We start from the raw sequence: 18,432 nt of genomic DNA on the forward strand, positions 1-18,432 counted from the left end.
GAGTGATTTTTGAATATATTTCCTACAGAAGGCTGACGCAAAATATACTTTATTTATTTCTTTGGCTAAATCAGGAATTTCTTCTGAAGACTCAACCCTCTAAAGACTTGAAAGCAATACTTATACAACACTTCTTATCTTCTCTCCATTTAAAAATAATAAAAAAATGTAATGGCATCATTCGTCAACCTTGCTATTCTCAGAGGATCCCAAGTATAATGGAGATAAATGACTAAAGTCTGTTACTCTCTTCTGTGCCACCCAGTGAAATTTTAAAGGGCAGTTCATAGCTCTTATTTTTATCATAATTTTTTTCTGTGATTTATAGACTTTTCTGCAGCTGTCACTTATTTTCTTATACCCACAGAAACCTGATGTACTGATTGGTCATCTTCTTTTCCCCAATCAATGCTTGCTGAGTTAAGACTAATAAAACTCCTTCCTTCAGCTCATCATATAATTATTTAGTAAAAATCAATTGCACCATGTCACCCTGGCTTGATGTCATCACTCACTGTAATGATTACATCCATACAGTTTAAAAGTTGCCAAGGGAAAGTAAAACTCTTTATAGCATATGATTAACGGAGAAAAATGTTAATAGAAAAAGAGTTAGTTACAGTGCTGTGGATTGAGAGTTCTTGATGATTTTCAAGGTGCTGGGGTGCAGGAAGGATAAATGAAATATAAAAGCATTTCTTCAGAAGGTCACAATACAATAATGAGTTTGTACATATTAAAGGAAACTCATCCTATCAATAGAAAACAAGGTTTACAAAGCTTTCAATACTGAAGGTTTTCAGTGCCAAGAAGTACTACAGTTTTGTTCTTCCCCTTTTGCCTTGGAATCAAGACAAAGTACCAGCTTTCCCTAAAATTTCTGACTTGCATATGTTCTTAGAACATCATGGCTAAAACAACGTTTTTAAAAATTTACTTCAGCTACAAAAATGTCTGATGAAAAGTACTTTTTTGTCTTTAATCTCCATCAAACCACAAGATTACACAGTTCTCTGGTGTAGCTTGGAAGGTAAAACAGAATCACAGATTTGCAGATGTTGGAAGGAACCTGTGGAGGTCTCTAGTCCAACCCCTCTGCCCAAAGAAGTGTCAGCTAGAGGAGGCTGGCCTTGTCCTCTTCAGTTTTGAGTATCACCAAGGGCAAAGACATCACAAAATAATTACTTCACATTGCCAACACTAGTGTTAATAAGAGTTGTTGATGACAGTCAATACAACACTCACTCGATGAAATACCAGAAGCTCTTGAAGTAAAGAGATTTTTTTCAGACATCAGATTCATTAATGCCATAACACACCCCAGAGTACTGATGGACACACAGGAGAACGCACTCCATCACTTTTTATTAATGACATTTTGTGGGAATGGGATGAATTGTTGCTACAAATTTGCTGCAACAAGAAATCTTGTCTGCTCCCACAACAGATGGCCAACACACTAGTACAACAAAAGCGAAATAATGGTAGTATATCCACTGAGGCTCTATCTTTAACCAATTCTCTTCACTTGTTATTAGCATTATTATTCTATAGTTATAAAATGCATCAAATTGCTTCTCAAGACAGTCCAAGTATTTTACGCAATTAGAAAGAAGACTTTGAAAGAAGAGTTCCCTCTATGCTTATTTATTAATTCAGACAGAACATTGCTTAAATGCATTTTGGAATGCTCTTTGAACTTTGAATGAAATGCATGATCTACCTGAGCCCACATAAAACCATAAGTTATTTTTTTATGAATGTCACAAAGTATTAAATGCTACTGGAAGATGGGAATTTTAATCCATTTCTAATTATTAATTGAAAATACATCTTTACCACTAGTGGATAGAACAGGCAAATGGAATGGTGAATATGTACATGAGTCATCCTTAATGGCATCAATTTTACTGTAGGGGATTTTTTTTATTATTTTTTTGCTTAACTTTAATCAAAAGTTAAACGATTAGTTTTTGACAAGTTTTTAGACTTGGATGAACTTGGGACAGAAGTGAAAGTAGTATCTTATAACAGTACTGAATGCAACTGATACAGCTGGAATTAAGCTTGCAGGTTTAGGCAACCAAAAGCTGCCCAAACACAGATGCCTAATTTGGGGTGAGTCAGCTGTGTTGACCAGACTTCCACTGACTCTCATGGAAGATGAGACACTCCGTGCCTATGGAAACATCTACATTTAGGTGGCTTTACCTCAAGCTTTATCTCACCTGACACGTCTATGGTGGTCGGAGAAATCTGATCTAAGATACTGATAGTATACAACACTGAATAAATGCATAGAGCACAGATACCTGTAAGAGACTGGAGGACGAGACACACAGCATATGGGAACCCCACACTTCCTAAAGCACAGTAGGAAGATAGGCAAAGTCCACACAGAATCCAATGTGGCAATATATGTTCCTCGTTAGGCATTGGTGTCGAGCCCTCATTGTGTCTCTTCTTCAGAGATTAGCTCTGCTGCAGTGCTTACAAAAAGCTAGACAACTACTGATCATGTGAGAAAACATAATTAAAAACCGCAGAAATTCTGATCATACACTATACAGAGCTCAGCTATGGAATCACACAGATTTCTTATTGTTTTCTTTATGTGCCTTCTCCTTTCTCTTCATTTATCTGTTACTCACTAATTTCATGCCTAAATTTTGGCATGTGTTAGCAGTATGAATCCAAACCTACTACGATCCACCAGGTGTTATTGCGATAGTAATAAAAATAATTAGAGATAATAAAAGTAACAGTGTTGTCATTTGCTTTTATCAGCAGATAAACTCATGGGACACTGCTCTCTCAAAACACAGACAAGTATGCTCTTATAAATATGCAAGAGAAAATTGCAGGCAGAGAAAAACAGTCATTCACTGAAAATATTGTTGTTTAGAAGAGAGTCAGCTTTGACCTCCTGTACCTAATTATACATGAAAACAAAGATTAAAAGCCTACTAATAATCACCATAAACTATGATTAATGATGTCATGCTTCAGTGCCTCAGATTTCTAGACCCATGTACAGTAAATTCACTAGTGGGTTATTTGAAGAAGAAAATAATGTTTGGTACTATTTTGTTTAAACTTTCTGTATTGCTTTCCTAGTATAAAGATTGGAACAGTCCATCACAAAATTCTGCAGAAAAAGACCTTCTTATGTTGCTCTTTTCTAATTGTGTAAATGCTCATGCAAATCTAGCTGCTGTTATTCACACCACATACCCTTTGATTTCATGGATATTTGAAAGCTCCTGATGACAGCCAAGCATTGAGAAGTCTGGATTTTCATTCAGAACTTCACGAACAAATGAACAAAGCTGCACTAAAATGAAGATCCCCTTCCTCTTCCCTTCCTCTTCTTCCTTTCATCTACTACAACCATAGCTATACTATAATTGACAAATAATACAGAAGTGACCCCAAGGAAGATTGTAGCAGAATAAAAGCATTTTCCAATTGTTCTTAGCAGTACGGAAATTATGAACAAAAGGAATCCCTTCAGGTGAGTGGTAGGTGCATGTTTACTGCAGCATAACAGACACAGTGTCATCTTCAGTGGAATAAAAGACAGATGCCATGGCTTTTCTCATCATCAAGTCACCATTGTCCCGACCTTAGCAAAACTGAAAGGTAAAGTTAGTTTTCAGTATTTCTGGAGAACTAAATAACACATCTTTGCCATATATGAAATAAATAAGCTAGAAGTGGTTTAAAATGAAGAAGGAATCAGAGCCCGGAAAGAATTTTGCCCTTGAGCCAGAATTGATTCAGCAACACTCACTTCGTAATGCAAACTATTCAGCCATCTCAGCAACCGCTGCACTGGCTAAGACTCCCCTTCATTGCAAAAGACGCAAAGTCAAATCTCAGCTTTTCACCACGACATGGAAAAACAACAGCTCCTTAACTGGAAATTTAGGTCAGAAAAAGTCCATTCTAATTTGTATGTATAAAAAGAGTCTAATATGCAAATAAGGTCATGACAGCTGAAATTCCTGGGGATGCAAAACCGCCAAGTAAAAAGTATTTATTTTTAATGCATATTCAGTTCTAGAGAAAGGGCAAAGAATGGGAGCAATGTAACATTAGGTATTTCAGATCATGGAATAAAGGGTATTGCATCCAAAAAATGCAGTGGTGGTGAAGCACCAACGGCAAAGAGTATCTTCACTACTTTGCAAAAAGTATAGACCACAGGTATTTAGGAACTGATTATGGGCAAGGGTCCACTAAATTGGTTGCTGGAGAGATTGTTAGGAACCAGTCTACTGTGTAGCACCATTGAAACTTCATTGCTAACAGCAGGAGTTAGAAGGATGTGAAGGTAATAGAGGACTCTTCTATCAAACAATTCATAGAGTGCGTATTACTATTGAGTATTCACTTCTGCATGAACCAATATACATTTATCTGTTTTTATCTCAGTATATCAATTTCCATGGCTTTTTTAATTTATCAACACAGAGCCGTGTTTTATTTGTTTCCTCCAAGAGCCTTCTAGCATTATCTTTACCGCAGATTTAATTAGTATCCTCTCCACTATATCCTCCACGTCATTAATGAAAATATTGAAGAGTATGGGACCAGGAATGGCTCCCTCAGGGGTCTGTAATCCTATTTTGAATATATTTAATATGTCTGGTGGCAATAGATTTGTATTTCTACTGTATTTTTGTTACACCTTGCAATAATGCAGAAACTATTAGGTCTCAATAACATTTGAAATACAAGACAAAGGTGTTTTGTGCTTTAATCTGAGACTTGCAAATTTCTTTCAAATTATAAAAGGAAGAGACTCACAGAAATGTAAAAAAAAAAAAAAAAGGTTATATTTTACATGGAGAGATTATTTTTTCCCTTTAATCTCTAAATGAAGTTACAGGCCTGTAGCAGAATGCATAATGCTGGTTTAGGGTCGCTATAGCATTTTTTATGTGTACAGCTGTTCTTCCACTGGTATAAGTAGACACATCTGCTCATTAGCAATACAATGTCATTTCTAGTGTCTAATTTTAATTATTTGCAGATGATAGATTCCTTATGCAATGTCTAAAAAAAGTACAGTCCTTCAGAACTGGTGAGAAATAAATATACCCTCTGCAACTAAAATGGGTCAGCACAATGAAAACCAGATATTAATCTGGAGAATTCATGTATCAGCACTAAGGCTAAATGCCAAACTATTTGGAAGGTCACAGGGAGGAGAAACAGCTCATACATCTCTTCTTTATCGTGGATACACAAGACATATGGACTAAGAGGTGTTCTGAATGAATCTGGCGGGTGATGAGTTTGTTGTAGTACAGATGGTCCTCAACTGCTGGAAAAATACCAGTTCTGCTTACATTTCCTGTACAAACACAGGCAAGATAAGGACTTCATGATGGAAAGGACAAATGAGATTACTTACTAGTAACTTTGGTTTTCTGCGTGCCCGTACTCAAAGAATCAATACGGCTAAAAGCAATAATTTTTCATAATTTTCATAATAAATAATTTTTCATAATCTCCTCGGCCATAGTGGCCATGAATATCTTTGCTCTTCACCCCACTGCCAAAGGTATGGAGTCCTGCCTTCCCCTCAGCTCCTTCTGCTGTATCAGAATTATAACCAAAAAGCCAGAAGCAGCAATGAGAAAGGATACAACCTGTGTATAAAGAGGCTCACCCCAAAGAACTGTAGGTGTAGCTGTTATTTTTTGTGGGTGGGAAGGACTGAGTATGCTTGATAAAGACAGGGAGCAGAACTACCAAAACGAGCATCAGTTTTGGCTTATATTCAAGACAGGAGAGAGCTAAGGATGTGAGTGGATTTTGCTTTTGCCCCAAACATGTTTTAAAGAGAAGGAAATAGTATTTGCTTTGTGTTCTGCTAAAAAGACAAGTTCAGCTATTGCAAGCAGCAACGAATCTTTAAAGCTGCTTTGGATAGGGCTGAAATCTCTGACACATGTAGGACTTCAACCTCACACAGGATCAGGGTAATTATGAACAATAGGACACTTAACGGGAATCACATTTGCACCATGACTGACTCCTCTGGTATCAGATAGATTTTTCCAAAGGCTTGGAGAAATAGACTCCCCACAGAGTGGCCAAACTTTCTGATCAGAAAAAATATGATATCTTCTTCCCCGAACATGAGCAAGGTTGGGTTCCCCAATTGGCTCACATGCCGCCGGACAGTGCTAGTGCCAGAAGGGCTGTCCCACCAGCAGCCCTGCTCCTGGCAATGCGAGTCCTGGCTGAAAGCTACACTGCAGTTCGTGCAGGGTCAGCTTTCAGCTTGATCCGAGAACTTTGTGACTGCCAGTGTCCACACAAAGAAAGAGGTGGCATCCTACAGACAGGTCAAGGAGACAGAAGAAAATTGCTCTTTTTCCCATAAGCTAAGACAAGGATTGGCTTAAAGCAATCACGAAACCATAGGCTGAGGCACAATGCAGACAAACTGATGGCCTGAAAGTCCACATCCCTCTAGACACGCAGCAGAACCATAAGGATGCAGTTTGAAGGAGACAATCTTATATCTTACAAATCTGGAAGACTCTGAGAATGGCCCTTTTAGTGCAAAAACAGGGCAATACCGATTCTGCCCTATGCCTCTGTAAACTTTACAAAGATACATGATGCACAAAGCGAATAGCCATAAGATTCTTTCGCAGTATTTTCAGCACACCACTTTCATTCCTTTTTTTAGTATCGGTCACAAAGAAGCAACCACCTCAAGCACTTCTAGAGCTACACAGAGCAATCCTCTTATAGATAAGATTATTCCTAGGAGAGAAGGAATTCTGGTCTGTGCATTAGAGGCTGAACAGAGATGACAACCATATGTCACTTGGCAGAAGTCAGGGGTTTGTTTGTTGCTTTTTCAGTATCCCAAATGTAATGAATTATAAAATACAGCCTAAATTAATAGTCAAGGAGGACTTTATCAGGGCCCCACACTTAGGAGATGCTCATCTGGGAGAATCTCTTTCAACTCATAGACTGTTTGACTTGATCAAAGGTTCCTGCTTTTCAGTAGACTTCTGTATAATACTCAGACTCGAGAGCTTCATAAAGCAAGAGCCAGGCTGCCTCCCAGAGAAACTTTGAATCCCAGTGAGATGTCAGCCTCATTTTGAAGGCAGGAGGTCCAACTGCTTGGAAAGCAGGAACTTTTGAATATTAATATGCTCCTACAATAATGAATGGACTGCCAGTCTGCACTCTTTAGCAACTTGGTACCACCTAGATTGATATTTGAAAGGTCTTTAATTGCAACAGAATCTGAAACAACACATATGAATATTTCCATATTTTATGTTTAATGACATTATAACAATTAGACAAGTCCATTGTCTCTGCAGGGGGTAGGAGGGCTTAGATGGCATTAACCTGACTTCTGGGGGAAAGATAAGGCAGTGCCACAGACAAAGCTTTTATACTTTTGAGTGAGCACTATTCTCAAAAAGTCCAATATTTGCTGGCTGTATGAGACATTGGATTCATCTAAAGAGTGTGCTGAATTTCATGAATAAGAAATCTCCCTAATTTAACTGCTTAGTAAACACCTTCTCTTTGACAGACTGAGCTGCATTCATGTTAGGCTGGCTAAGTAAGACTTTGCACACAGCTGAATTTAAGGAAAGAAAAAAATATCTTAGGTCAGGGAGATAATTTTCACTTTCAGTATCTTTACATAAAACCACATTTCCCATAGCAAGATACAAGCAGGGAGTAGGTATAAATCAAGGTGAAGAAACAGTTCCACCTTACCTATCTCCTACTGCTAACTGTGCAAACTTGAAAAACATATATAAGCATACCATCCCTATCTTATAGAACAAAGAAACTTGAAATTTGGACCTTGTGGTTTATCTTTCTCAAATGAAGAAAGGCTGTAGAGATGTAAAGAACTTTACAAAGGCCTTGAACAGAATTTAGCATTAAGTAACCATAAACATGCATAGGTAAAGCAATCTGTCCACATCAGCCAAGTCTGGAGGACACAAAAGCTTTAGTGACGGCCAACATCTCCATGCAGAAAGTGATGTTCTCACTTTTTCCAAGTTATTACTGAAGAACCATGTTGAAATTCTACAGAACCAAGCTTAGATAAAGGCTTAGCCATGTTTAGACCACGCAGTGCAGTGCCACGTAGACGCCTGAGGTAGCTGTGAATGACTTGGGTATCTACACAGCACAGTGTCATGTGGAGATATTAGCTTACATCCCAGAAGGAATACAGCCACATTAGTGTGGCTTTGTGCCCAGGCTAATTAGGTGATGTTTCCCTAGTTGCCAGAAATCAAGAAGAGAATCATACATCTGCCAGCATCCAACCTTCTTCTGAAAGCACGGACTGGAACTATTTAGAACCTCAGTTATGTGAGGATTCAAAGTGAATACAAAGATATAATCTCATCATATTACTTTATTTAAAGCCAGAAGGAATTACCAGTTCATCTGGTCTGACCTATGTGTAACAACTACTACACCTCGCCCACATACCATTAAGTCCAGCACAAGTACTTCAATCAATGCAAAGCACTGAAGTCCTCTAGAGACCAACCTACCGCATGTGTGCCACAGGCAGAGACTAACCATATGCTGTCAAAGCCAAGACTACAAAAATGACAGAGAATGGTAGTTTCCCAAATCATTGCAGCAGAAATCCATTCCTCATGCTGCTGGTTGTTATAGCCCTGGTTGTTAGCTCCCAGCTCTGGCAATGAGGATGAATCCCAGCATGTGAACAAGACACATGGACCAATTACCTAGAAATAGGATTCTCTGTGCTACTTCAAAACAAGCAGCCCATTACTAAGATGCCAGCATCTGGTTATGGCTAATCCCTGACAATCTAAAGAAGAAAAGAACAAAAGAAAAAAAAAAAAGACCAAAAACCAACCAATGATAAGGTGGAGTAAAACTTCCCTCCTGATCCCTAGAAGCAAACCACAAAGGCCCTGAAGCATGATGGACAGTCTTAAAGCAGAGCTGCGAGAGCTTCAAGGATGGTGCAGGCAAATTGTTCTGACACAAGTGTAAAGGAAGGGGTTGATCGGGGAGGTGCATAAATCAACAGATCCCAGTACAGGCCATCATGTTTCATACACAGACATTGAATTTCTTCTCGTGAACTGAATCAAACACCTTTTGTGAGATGATAAATGACCTCATCTTAAAGCCTCAGAATGATGGTGATAGAAAAAGACTCCAATGCTTAATTACACCGCTAGCTGCAAAACTATTTTATCATGCCGAAACTCTGAAACTTCAATTTCCAGCTACTGAATCTCATCCTGGCTCGCCAGTGGTTGGATTGTCAACCCCACTATGAGGCATCAAGTGTGATATCTCAATGAGTTGAATGTGTTTATTCACAGCACCAGGCCAGTATTTTAGGCTCTACATCCTTTTTATGTCTTTTCTTTGAATCCCCAGCAATATCTCTATATAATTCTTAGCATGTCAACACAGAAACTACACAAAATGGTCTGAGATTTTACTGGCTGCCCCCAGGAAACACTTTCCCCCTGACTAAGGCTTCACTGTTCATATAGGCAGGAGATGCAATAGCCATTTTTTGTCTTTCCGTTGCACTCTGGGCTCAGTGGAAGACATTTATCTACAACAGCCCCTGGATCCTTCTCAGAGGTACTGCTTCCCCGGATGGTATTGTATTTTGTAGGTATCATCTGCATTTTTTGTTCCCAGATGTGGTAACAAGTGGCATAATTATGATAGCTGTTAAAATATTGAAATGAGTTACTGTGTGTAATATTTCTGGAAAATGCTGGAAAGCATGATGTTTATTGAAACTATATAAACATGTAAAACGTTTTCTCAACACAGTTTCCCATTTATGTTTGCACAGATGTGTATAATGGCATCACAAAACCTCTTCCAAGAAAGATAAATTAAATCAAAAGGTTTGAATAAGGCAAATAGCTACAATGCTCTGCTGGTGCCTCAACATGCCACCTCTTACATCTTTTTTTTTTTTTTCTTTTTTCTAAACATAAAAGATAGTCACTGCCACTGGAAAATATAACAAACAAACAAAAAATTTTATGAAGGATAAAGGTCCTCAGCACAGATAAAATGGTCAGCTCTGAAGCTGCAAAGAAATATGCTTTAATTTAAGAGACAAAAGATAGTATTACAGAAGAAATTGTCATAATCAAAGCTGAAAAAAATTCTATTGTCTACTGTGCCTCTCTGTGGGAATTTTCCCAGCACAGACAGCTGTAAAGGAGGAGGGGTATTGTGAGTTTCTGTACTCTCATTCTCTCTCTTCCTCTCTTTCTCTGTCAATAAATGTCTGCAATCATATTCTTGAGCTCCAGTGTGATTTCAAGGTTCATCTCTTCCATGCAGCTCAAACACTAATTATCCCAGCTGTAATTAGTAAGATAATTAAATACTGGCTCACTCATCACTCTACCTTGTGTCGGGTCATGATTCTCCCAGAAGACCTTGAGCAGTTTCTCAAAGCTGATGTTTTCTGGCTGATATACTACTCGTACAGCCTCTGTGTGACCAGTTTTACCTTAAAAGACAAAATAAAATCAGATGTTATTAGCAAGAATTAGCTAGTGCATGCCCAGTTTTCTATATTGAGATCCAAAGCACAATTCTTTGTTTCCCTTTTTATTTTTTAAACAAATTTTGATTTACCATCATTTGCATTTAAGCCTCTTTACAGAATGTTTTATATAGAATGTTTTATATACGTGTCAGCTCTAAGACATCTGCAAGTTTGGACAAGGCCATCATGAAAGAAACTAGCTAGAAAGGCAACGTAAGAGAGTCATCTTATTAGAGTAGTTTGTCAACTTTCAAGAAAAAATTGAATAGTTCTTAAATATTTGTACCTGACAACTAGTTAAACATTATTAACTATTCTAAATGGAACATTAAAATAAGAATTATATATCTACATCTTCAACCGTTATACATAATTATACATATACATCTATAACTTAAACATCTACATTGTCTGTTTCATAGGAAACTGGGCTTCACCTGGCATGTGGTGAGATATGGATAAAATAATTGTTTATAAAAGCAAAATTCAAGAGTGTTTTTACACAAGATCACACACACAAAAAAAATCAAAATTTCACATCATCCAACCTACTGGTGCCAACGGGCATTAAAAAGAGTCAGAGAAAGCCTGATGGAATTTATGACAGCAGAGGCGTTCAAGCAAAATCATCAAGTATTACATCACATTCAAATACATTATTCCTATTTTTCAGTTACCTTATGGCTCCGATTTTTTCATTCTTTATCTATCTAAACACATACTATTATTGAAAGATCCAGCTTCATAAAATATAAAGGATCTGGCCACATAATTTTCTTCAGTTATAATTAAGTTAGATTGATGAGCGCTCAGACGTCGCAGGGTGAGTCCATGGTACCGAGTGCTACAAAAGCACACATGAAGAATTTATAAATGTAGCTATTTTCGGTTGTCATAATAACTCCATGGGTGGGAAAAAATATATATCCTATTCTCCATTTAAATCATAACAAGGAAATATTCAACAAAAGTAAACTGGACAGTGAGATTTGCTTTTTGGTGGGGATATAATAGACTACTTGCTCAGACTATGCCAGGTTTTGATTTCATTTACACTGGCATAAATTTTGGATTTACTCAACCACCTTCAATAGAATTGACTGGAATTTCATGCAGTGCAACAACCAGCTGAATCTAGCCCACTGATGGGTTCTGAATTAGCTGTCACCAAGTAAGAAAAATCAGAGTCTATGAGTAACTGAAGAGTGTTCAGTGAAAATACCAATTTGGTACCAAGAGAAATTTGGAAAAAAAAATAATGCAAAGAAACAAAAAGAATGCTAGGACATATTAGAGAGATGTATCAGGGAGAAGTATGACAGCATTTTATCAGTTAATTGGGCCACATGAAATGAAGAAAACTTAAATGAGGCACAGAGGGGTGGGCTAGCAATCAAAAGAGATTTTGAAGAGTAGGATTAAATTTAGCCTAGAACACAGAGGAGTAAAAGGGGACACATCTGGGATACCTGTAAAGAAAATGTTGATAAAATCAAATTGCTTTCTATCTAGTGTGCTTCACAACACAACAAAGATAGGCTCACTGAGATTAAAAGGCAAAAACGTGCGAGTTATATGTAACCCGTAGCTACAGCCATGTCACTGTCCACCACGACACAATCCAGGCAAACAATGGCCCAATTCCTTTTTCATATGCACTATGCCTATTGAAGACAGTAGAAGCAACTCATTATCTGAAGGCAAATTTTGATGGCAGGTTAACAGAAAAGGATCATACATTTAGTAGAACAAAAGTAAAAGTCAGAGGTAATTCGCTTGATAATAAAGTGAAATGGTCCTTCTATATTATGGTGTGAACTGACGGCCAGCTTAGGTCAGGGAAGGAGCTTACTCCAGATTCCATGGTTTGAACTAGACGATTCTATGGTTTTGGTTATAGACTATCAGGGGAAATAATGTATTTTGCCTTAGATGAAGACCAGGCTGGGAATTTTGTTGTTGCTTGAGATAAAGCAGGAGAGCAAATGGACAGTGGATTGCCCAGCTTTGTTAAACCTACTTTGTGTAACTAAAAAGAGATTAAGGAGTGGCTTCTGACTTCAATTTCTTTTAAGCCAATGTGAAACTTATGAAAGGTTCTTACCACTCAGGAGCAAATTGCTTGTCTAAGATGAGTAGCTTTAGATCACAAGAGAGTTTCTTCAAGAACTTCAAAACAACAGAAGCATTACCTTTCCTCTCAGTTGAAGCAGCAATTACATCTTGTCAACACTGTCTGCTCTGACTAATCCAGAAGTTCAAAGAATCAGCTTTCTTCTTTTCCTCTGAATAAGGAAATAACAGTGCTACTCCAAGAACTATAGCCTGACCTCAAGAAAAAAAAATCCTCAGATGTGTGGCTAACAGACTGTTAGAACCTAGAGCATATTTAAAATCAATATTCGTTCTCGGAGGAAAAGCAAGGAGCTAATACCTGCTAGTCTTATCAGATTCACCTTTAATTTTCCTCAAAGCTTTTCCACAACCCAGTGGATTTTCTTTCAGAATATGGCGCAGCTATTTCCACAAAGAACAATCTTTGTCATTTGTGGTGAGCACTCCTACTTCCCAACAATTTTAGTTGAAACCATACCGATCAACTGGGTACACGTGAGCAAATGGAGAGGTAAAAGGCTTCATGTGGGACAGATTAACCACAAGCTTTCCTGGAAGAAGCATGGATAGAAAATAGTATCAGGGGACAGAGGAAAAGAAAAGGCACAATCTCTCTTCAGGTACAGTGTGCTTTACAACAAGGAATCGATAGCCCAACGTTACCCTGAGCAGCACATGGAAACTGGCAGCCCACGGGTGCTGAACACAACTCAGCTGCAGGAAAAGTGACGAAAATAAACCAAAATTGGGCTCTCCCTGTTTGCCTTCTTAGTTCACTTTTTGCATTAGGCTTAAGCTTGACTACAAAAACAGAATGATCACATTTTAGCTTGGATTTCATACGTTTGCTACACTGCAGCACCAAAAGAACAGAGCAGGCATCAAAAGATCTAACCACTCCTCTGTATTGTAAAAAAAAAAAAAAAAGAAAGAAAAAAAGAAAAGAAAGGAAATATTTCTAATCAAATCTTCTTTGTAAGATTTCTTAAAATGGAGAGGCAGTAATCAAAGAAAAACAATAAACCCATTTAGTCTCAAAAAAGCTGTACATTTTTCAACAAGAAATTGAACCAGCTAACACTGAACAGCTGAAACAATTCAAACTGATCAGTGATGGATGCTATTCTCTCAGTAATATCCAGCTCTCAGAATTTATCATGAAACGTTCATTTATATTAAGCCAGAGTCATGGTGTCCTCAGATCACCTATTGGTTTTAATTAGCTGATTTTTAATATTCCACAGTAAAAGCATGCTTCATTTTAAGTTCCAAAAGTTTTAACAAGTATGAATATTTCTAGAAGCCCCCTCTCAAAAAAACTCAAACTTTGAACCATGTTTTTTCAATAATTTATCGAATCACTCACTATAATTTAATTTGCTGTTAAATGGGCAAATAGAAATCCTTTATTTATAGGTGCCATTATCGGATTTCCAGTTATGGTGCTCAGTTCTCCTTCAGCTTTAGAAGGAGCTTAGCCATAGAAGAACCTCGCTGCAGATGATAAGACTTTATTACACCATAGCAGAGAGGGCTGTGTGCCAACAGCAGATTGTCTGTTTATCCTATATCCATTTCCCACTTAGAAAACATAGCCACTCTCAGAGGATTAGCTACAGCGAGCTCTTTCAGTGGGGATTCAAACTCTGGCAAAAACGTTCCTGTAAAGAGCAGTGGAAAAAAGACATCTGAGTGACACATCGGTGCTTCTTTTCAATTTTTTTCTTCCTAACAGTGTTTAGATTTTCACCTTCTTAATCATCTCCCAGGTGAGTGCTCAAGCCAACGGATTATAGAAGCGAACTCATTCTTTTCAAGTTGCTGCATCCAGTAAGCATTTAATTATTACCTGCAAAGTGGAACAACTTCAAAGGGCTGGCTCCAAAGCACTTCACCTGTGAATACCCAGCCACCCAGCTGCTATGGCACTGCCACGTGGCACATGGGCCTCTCCAGCTAGTCCAGCCCTGGCTGAATTAGGTTAGAAAGTTCAACCAATGCCTAAACTATTCCCTCACGTCCCACTTATTTAATAAAAAGGGCTTGTGTCTCTTAACCCAATGAAATAAGGGGCCTAAATCCAGGAGATGCTCTACAGGGTTTTAAGTCTTGGAAAGCACAAGGCACCAGAGCTTGGCAAAGGGCAAAGCTACCAGGCTCCCGCAGAGGTTTCTAAATGCTTTCTTAGAAGTAATAGCTGATGCACCACCCATTTGGAATCTCATCTTGAAGCATCCGTCCCTTCCCCCAAACAACAGGTAATCCAGGAACCCAGCTCGTTGCTGCCGACTCCACCGCGGCTCCACGCCAATAAATCCCACCAAGGCACGGGCGCTGGGATTTCCTCACCCGCACCGCTACGTGGTCAGCGTAGTACCGGCCAAGCGTTGGCCCGTGCAGTTCCCAGACTTGTGTCCAGGCTCAGCACCGTCCATGGCAAATCCCCAGCGGGCAGCTGGGATGAGCCACTGCTTGGACACACGGCTGCGGGCAGCCCATGCCCCTCAGTCCCTATATTCTGCAGGCAGCACCTTTATGGCTCAAGCACTTTGGCGTTGAGGCGACTGCAGCCCAAACACCGAAGCTAAGAACTGGACTCTCAGCTTCAGCACTTGTCTACAGTTTTCCCTTTTTGTACAACACACTTTTCATCAGCTTCATATTTTCTGACACAAATGTGAATGTCTAAATATAACTGAAAGGAACGGGCAGCAGATTTTCAGCTGACGCACATTTCAGAGCTTATCGATTTCGGAGCTGAAACTATTTGCGCTAGCTAAAGCCTAGGCCCTAGTGAATATGCAAAGTATTACATGAAAAAGTAATAGCTCTTTTGAGCACCTGCTTCTCCAAACCACCCTGGGAATTTTTATTTTGTAGATATCGCTAATAACATCTCCAGCTTCTCTGTAAAATAGCGGTGTGTTAAATAAACAAACAGGTTAGACACGAACACACCGAGAACCCACAGTCTGGGGATCTTTTTATCTTTTCTTTTTTTAACTTTTATTTTTTTACCTTTAAAGTAATGAAGGTGAAAAGAATGTAAATAACCATACACCAACAGACTTTTTTAAGAGAAGGGTCCTTTATGGCAATATTATTTGACTTCCCACCTAACACAGACAAGGGAATTTCTCTGGAGCAGGCTCATATTTAGTAATCTGAAAAGCCTGTGGTTGTTTGGCGTGAAGAGATGGTGAGCAGCCAGTCCCTGCACATTCCTTCTGCAACTCATCATTTTCTGGCCACTATTCAGTTTTTTTGGGGTGATTGTCCTATTGTTTGGAAGATAATAAAATATATCAGGTATAAAATGGCACCAACATGTGGCTACTGTTTTTTCACCTTCTTTATGTTTCCCAAAACACTAATGACTTTGTCAGCATTGAAATAAGAGATTATGTTTGGCTCCTTATCCACTGTGAATTTCTGATTCACTGCTTTACAAAACATAATGCTTAACTTCCTCAGTGTGATCCACACTGTTTTATACAGCTGTGCTAAAATATATGTCAGTCCTATACAGCAAGAAACTGGTTTATCACCATGGGCCAATTCTGCAGTTGTTAATCTAAATAAACATTGGTTTAACTGCTAGAAACTTCTGCCTGAAAAAGATCGAAAGATCCAAGGCCTCTTCTAGTGCCTGCAGAAGGTAGCAAGTACTGCAGCTACAAGGCGGTACATACATCCGAAGAGAGAATTTTCTAAAAGTTTATTTAGTTGCTTTGGGATAGGACAGATGAATGACACAGTAAATGAAAATTTAAAAAGAAAAAAATTTGCTAATGGAACAATGAGTCTGCTGTGAAACGTGTTCTGGTGACTATCACGGTTACTGAAGTCTTTGCTCTGTGGTTTCAAAATAAAGAGAACAAAGGCCACAGTGAAAATTGGTGAAAGTGAAGAAGTGAGCCCACAGTGAAAAAGGGCACTGGGGCTGTTACTGGTTAAAAGGCTGTTACTGGTAATTTCTTCCCAGAGATTCAGTAGTGGTTTTAAGTAGAACTAGTTGAATATGTTTAAAATATAGATTATCAGATTGAAAAAAAAAAAAAAAAAAAAAAAGCATATTTTTCTAAAAATCTATGAAACAACTAGTAAATTGTTTCTTATTTGCAAGTATCTAAAATGCACGTGGTGTAGCTATAAGTTCTTACTTTGTTTGCTAAACCCTTTTAGCAGCAAATCCACTATTACTGGCACTTTGTTCACAGAACCCCAGCGCCCCAGGATGGCTGGGGCTGGGGGCACCCCTGGGTGCCCCTGTCCCCCCCTGCCCCAGCAGGGTGCCCAGCCCCACGGCCCTGGGCTCGGGGAGCTCTCCAAGGAGCAGCCCCCGGCCCCTCTCGGGGCAGCCTGTGCCAGGGCTCCGGCACCCGCCCGGCCCAGCGGTGCTGCCTGAGGGGCAGGGGGAGCCGCCGGGGCTCCGGGCTGGGCCCGGGGCCTCTGGGCCCGGCCCTGGGCACCGCCGAGCAGAGCCCGGCTCCGGCCTCTCCGCACCTCCCCGCGGGTCCTGACGGCCATGGGGGAGCTCCCCCGGAGCCTCCTCTGCTCCAGGCCGAGCAGCCCCAGCTCTCGCAGCCTCTCCTCACAGCACGGGGGCTCCGGGCCCGGCAGCACCTTCTTGACTGACCCTCCTTCCTTCAATTATACATTGAAGAACCCATTAAAAATATAATAAATTAAAATTTTATAGCCTGTAGGACAAAAGGAGACAGCAAAAGTTTACTATCTTGTTCACTTTGTATACGTTATGTCCTCGTTAGGCTGAATGTCCACTCTACCTGCAGACGTCTACACTACCAGCACTTCAGGAGGGATTACCAGACCAGAGTCACTCTGGTGGACTGTATGCCATTCACAGCTGGAGTGCAGAAAGTGGATTCCAGGAGAGCATATTCTGATTTAATTTCATTCAAAAGGAACCTCAGCGTCAAAAAATATTCCAGTGATTTCTCATAGATGTCAGTGGAAAGCTTCTTCACCGTGTGTGTTGGGAGGAACATCTGATTTCCAAGGCAATCTGGTTGCGGTGTGTGATACAGGTTATCTCTGGTTGAGTTGTATTGCACAGCAGAGATCAATGAACTGGATGAGCAGCATTGCTTTAAAGATTAGTCTGACATTTTTCCTGGACAATAGAACAGAACATCTCATATGACATTCAACTGAAGAAAAAATGTTGAAGATAGGCATATAATTAATGCCAGTCAACATGGTTGCATGGAATATAGGTCTTGTCAGCCAAACTTGATTTCATTCTCTGATGAAATTACAAGTCTAGTTGTAATAAATGTGGAATGTAATAGCATGGATGTAATAGACTTAGACTTTATTAATGCATTTGACTTATTACTTCATGACAGTCTGATTAAAAAATTAGCACCATACAATATCAATAGTGCACGTGTTAAATGGATTAAGAATTGTCTAAATGACAGTTCTAAAAAAATTGTCTAAAGGGAACACACATTGAATTGGAGCATTTTTATCTGTGCTCTGCAGGGACTGCTACAAAGCCTGTTGCTTTCATCAGTAATTTTAAAGAAATAAAAAAATCTCAACTTACAAAATCTGTCTGTAACTCAGATGAGGAGGCTGAGAGGATGGTCTTAGAAAGTGATCACTTGCTGTGCTGGGCCCATTCAATCAAAAATGTGTTAAAAACTGTCACATTTAAAATTGTACTTAAGGGAACAAGTGACACACACCACACC

The 18,432-nt window shown here is 39.2% G+C and overlaps 1 protein-coding gene across 4 annotated transcripts in view; it reads right to left on the bottom strand.

Moving 5' to 3' along the window:
* Positions 1-18,432, bottom strand: part of MSRA (methionine sulfoxide reductase A) — a 275,643-nt gene that overhangs the window by 96,983 nt on the left and 160,228 nt on the right. For all 4 annotated transcript variants that reach the window (XM_080587436.1, XM_080587437.1, XM_080587435.1 and 1 more), the window contains one exon: positions 10,451-10,555. In XM_080587436.1, coding sequence (XP_080443562.1) covers positions 10,451-10,555 — 105 coding nt within the window. The remainder of the gene's footprint in view (positions 1-10,450; positions 10,556-18,432) is intronic.

Source organism: Anser brachyrhynchus (genome assembly GCF_964034855.1).
Source record: "Anser brachyrhynchus genome assembly, chromosome: 3".
NCBI lineage: Eukaryota > Metazoa > Chordata > Aves > Anseriformes > Anatidae > Anser > Anser brachyrhynchus.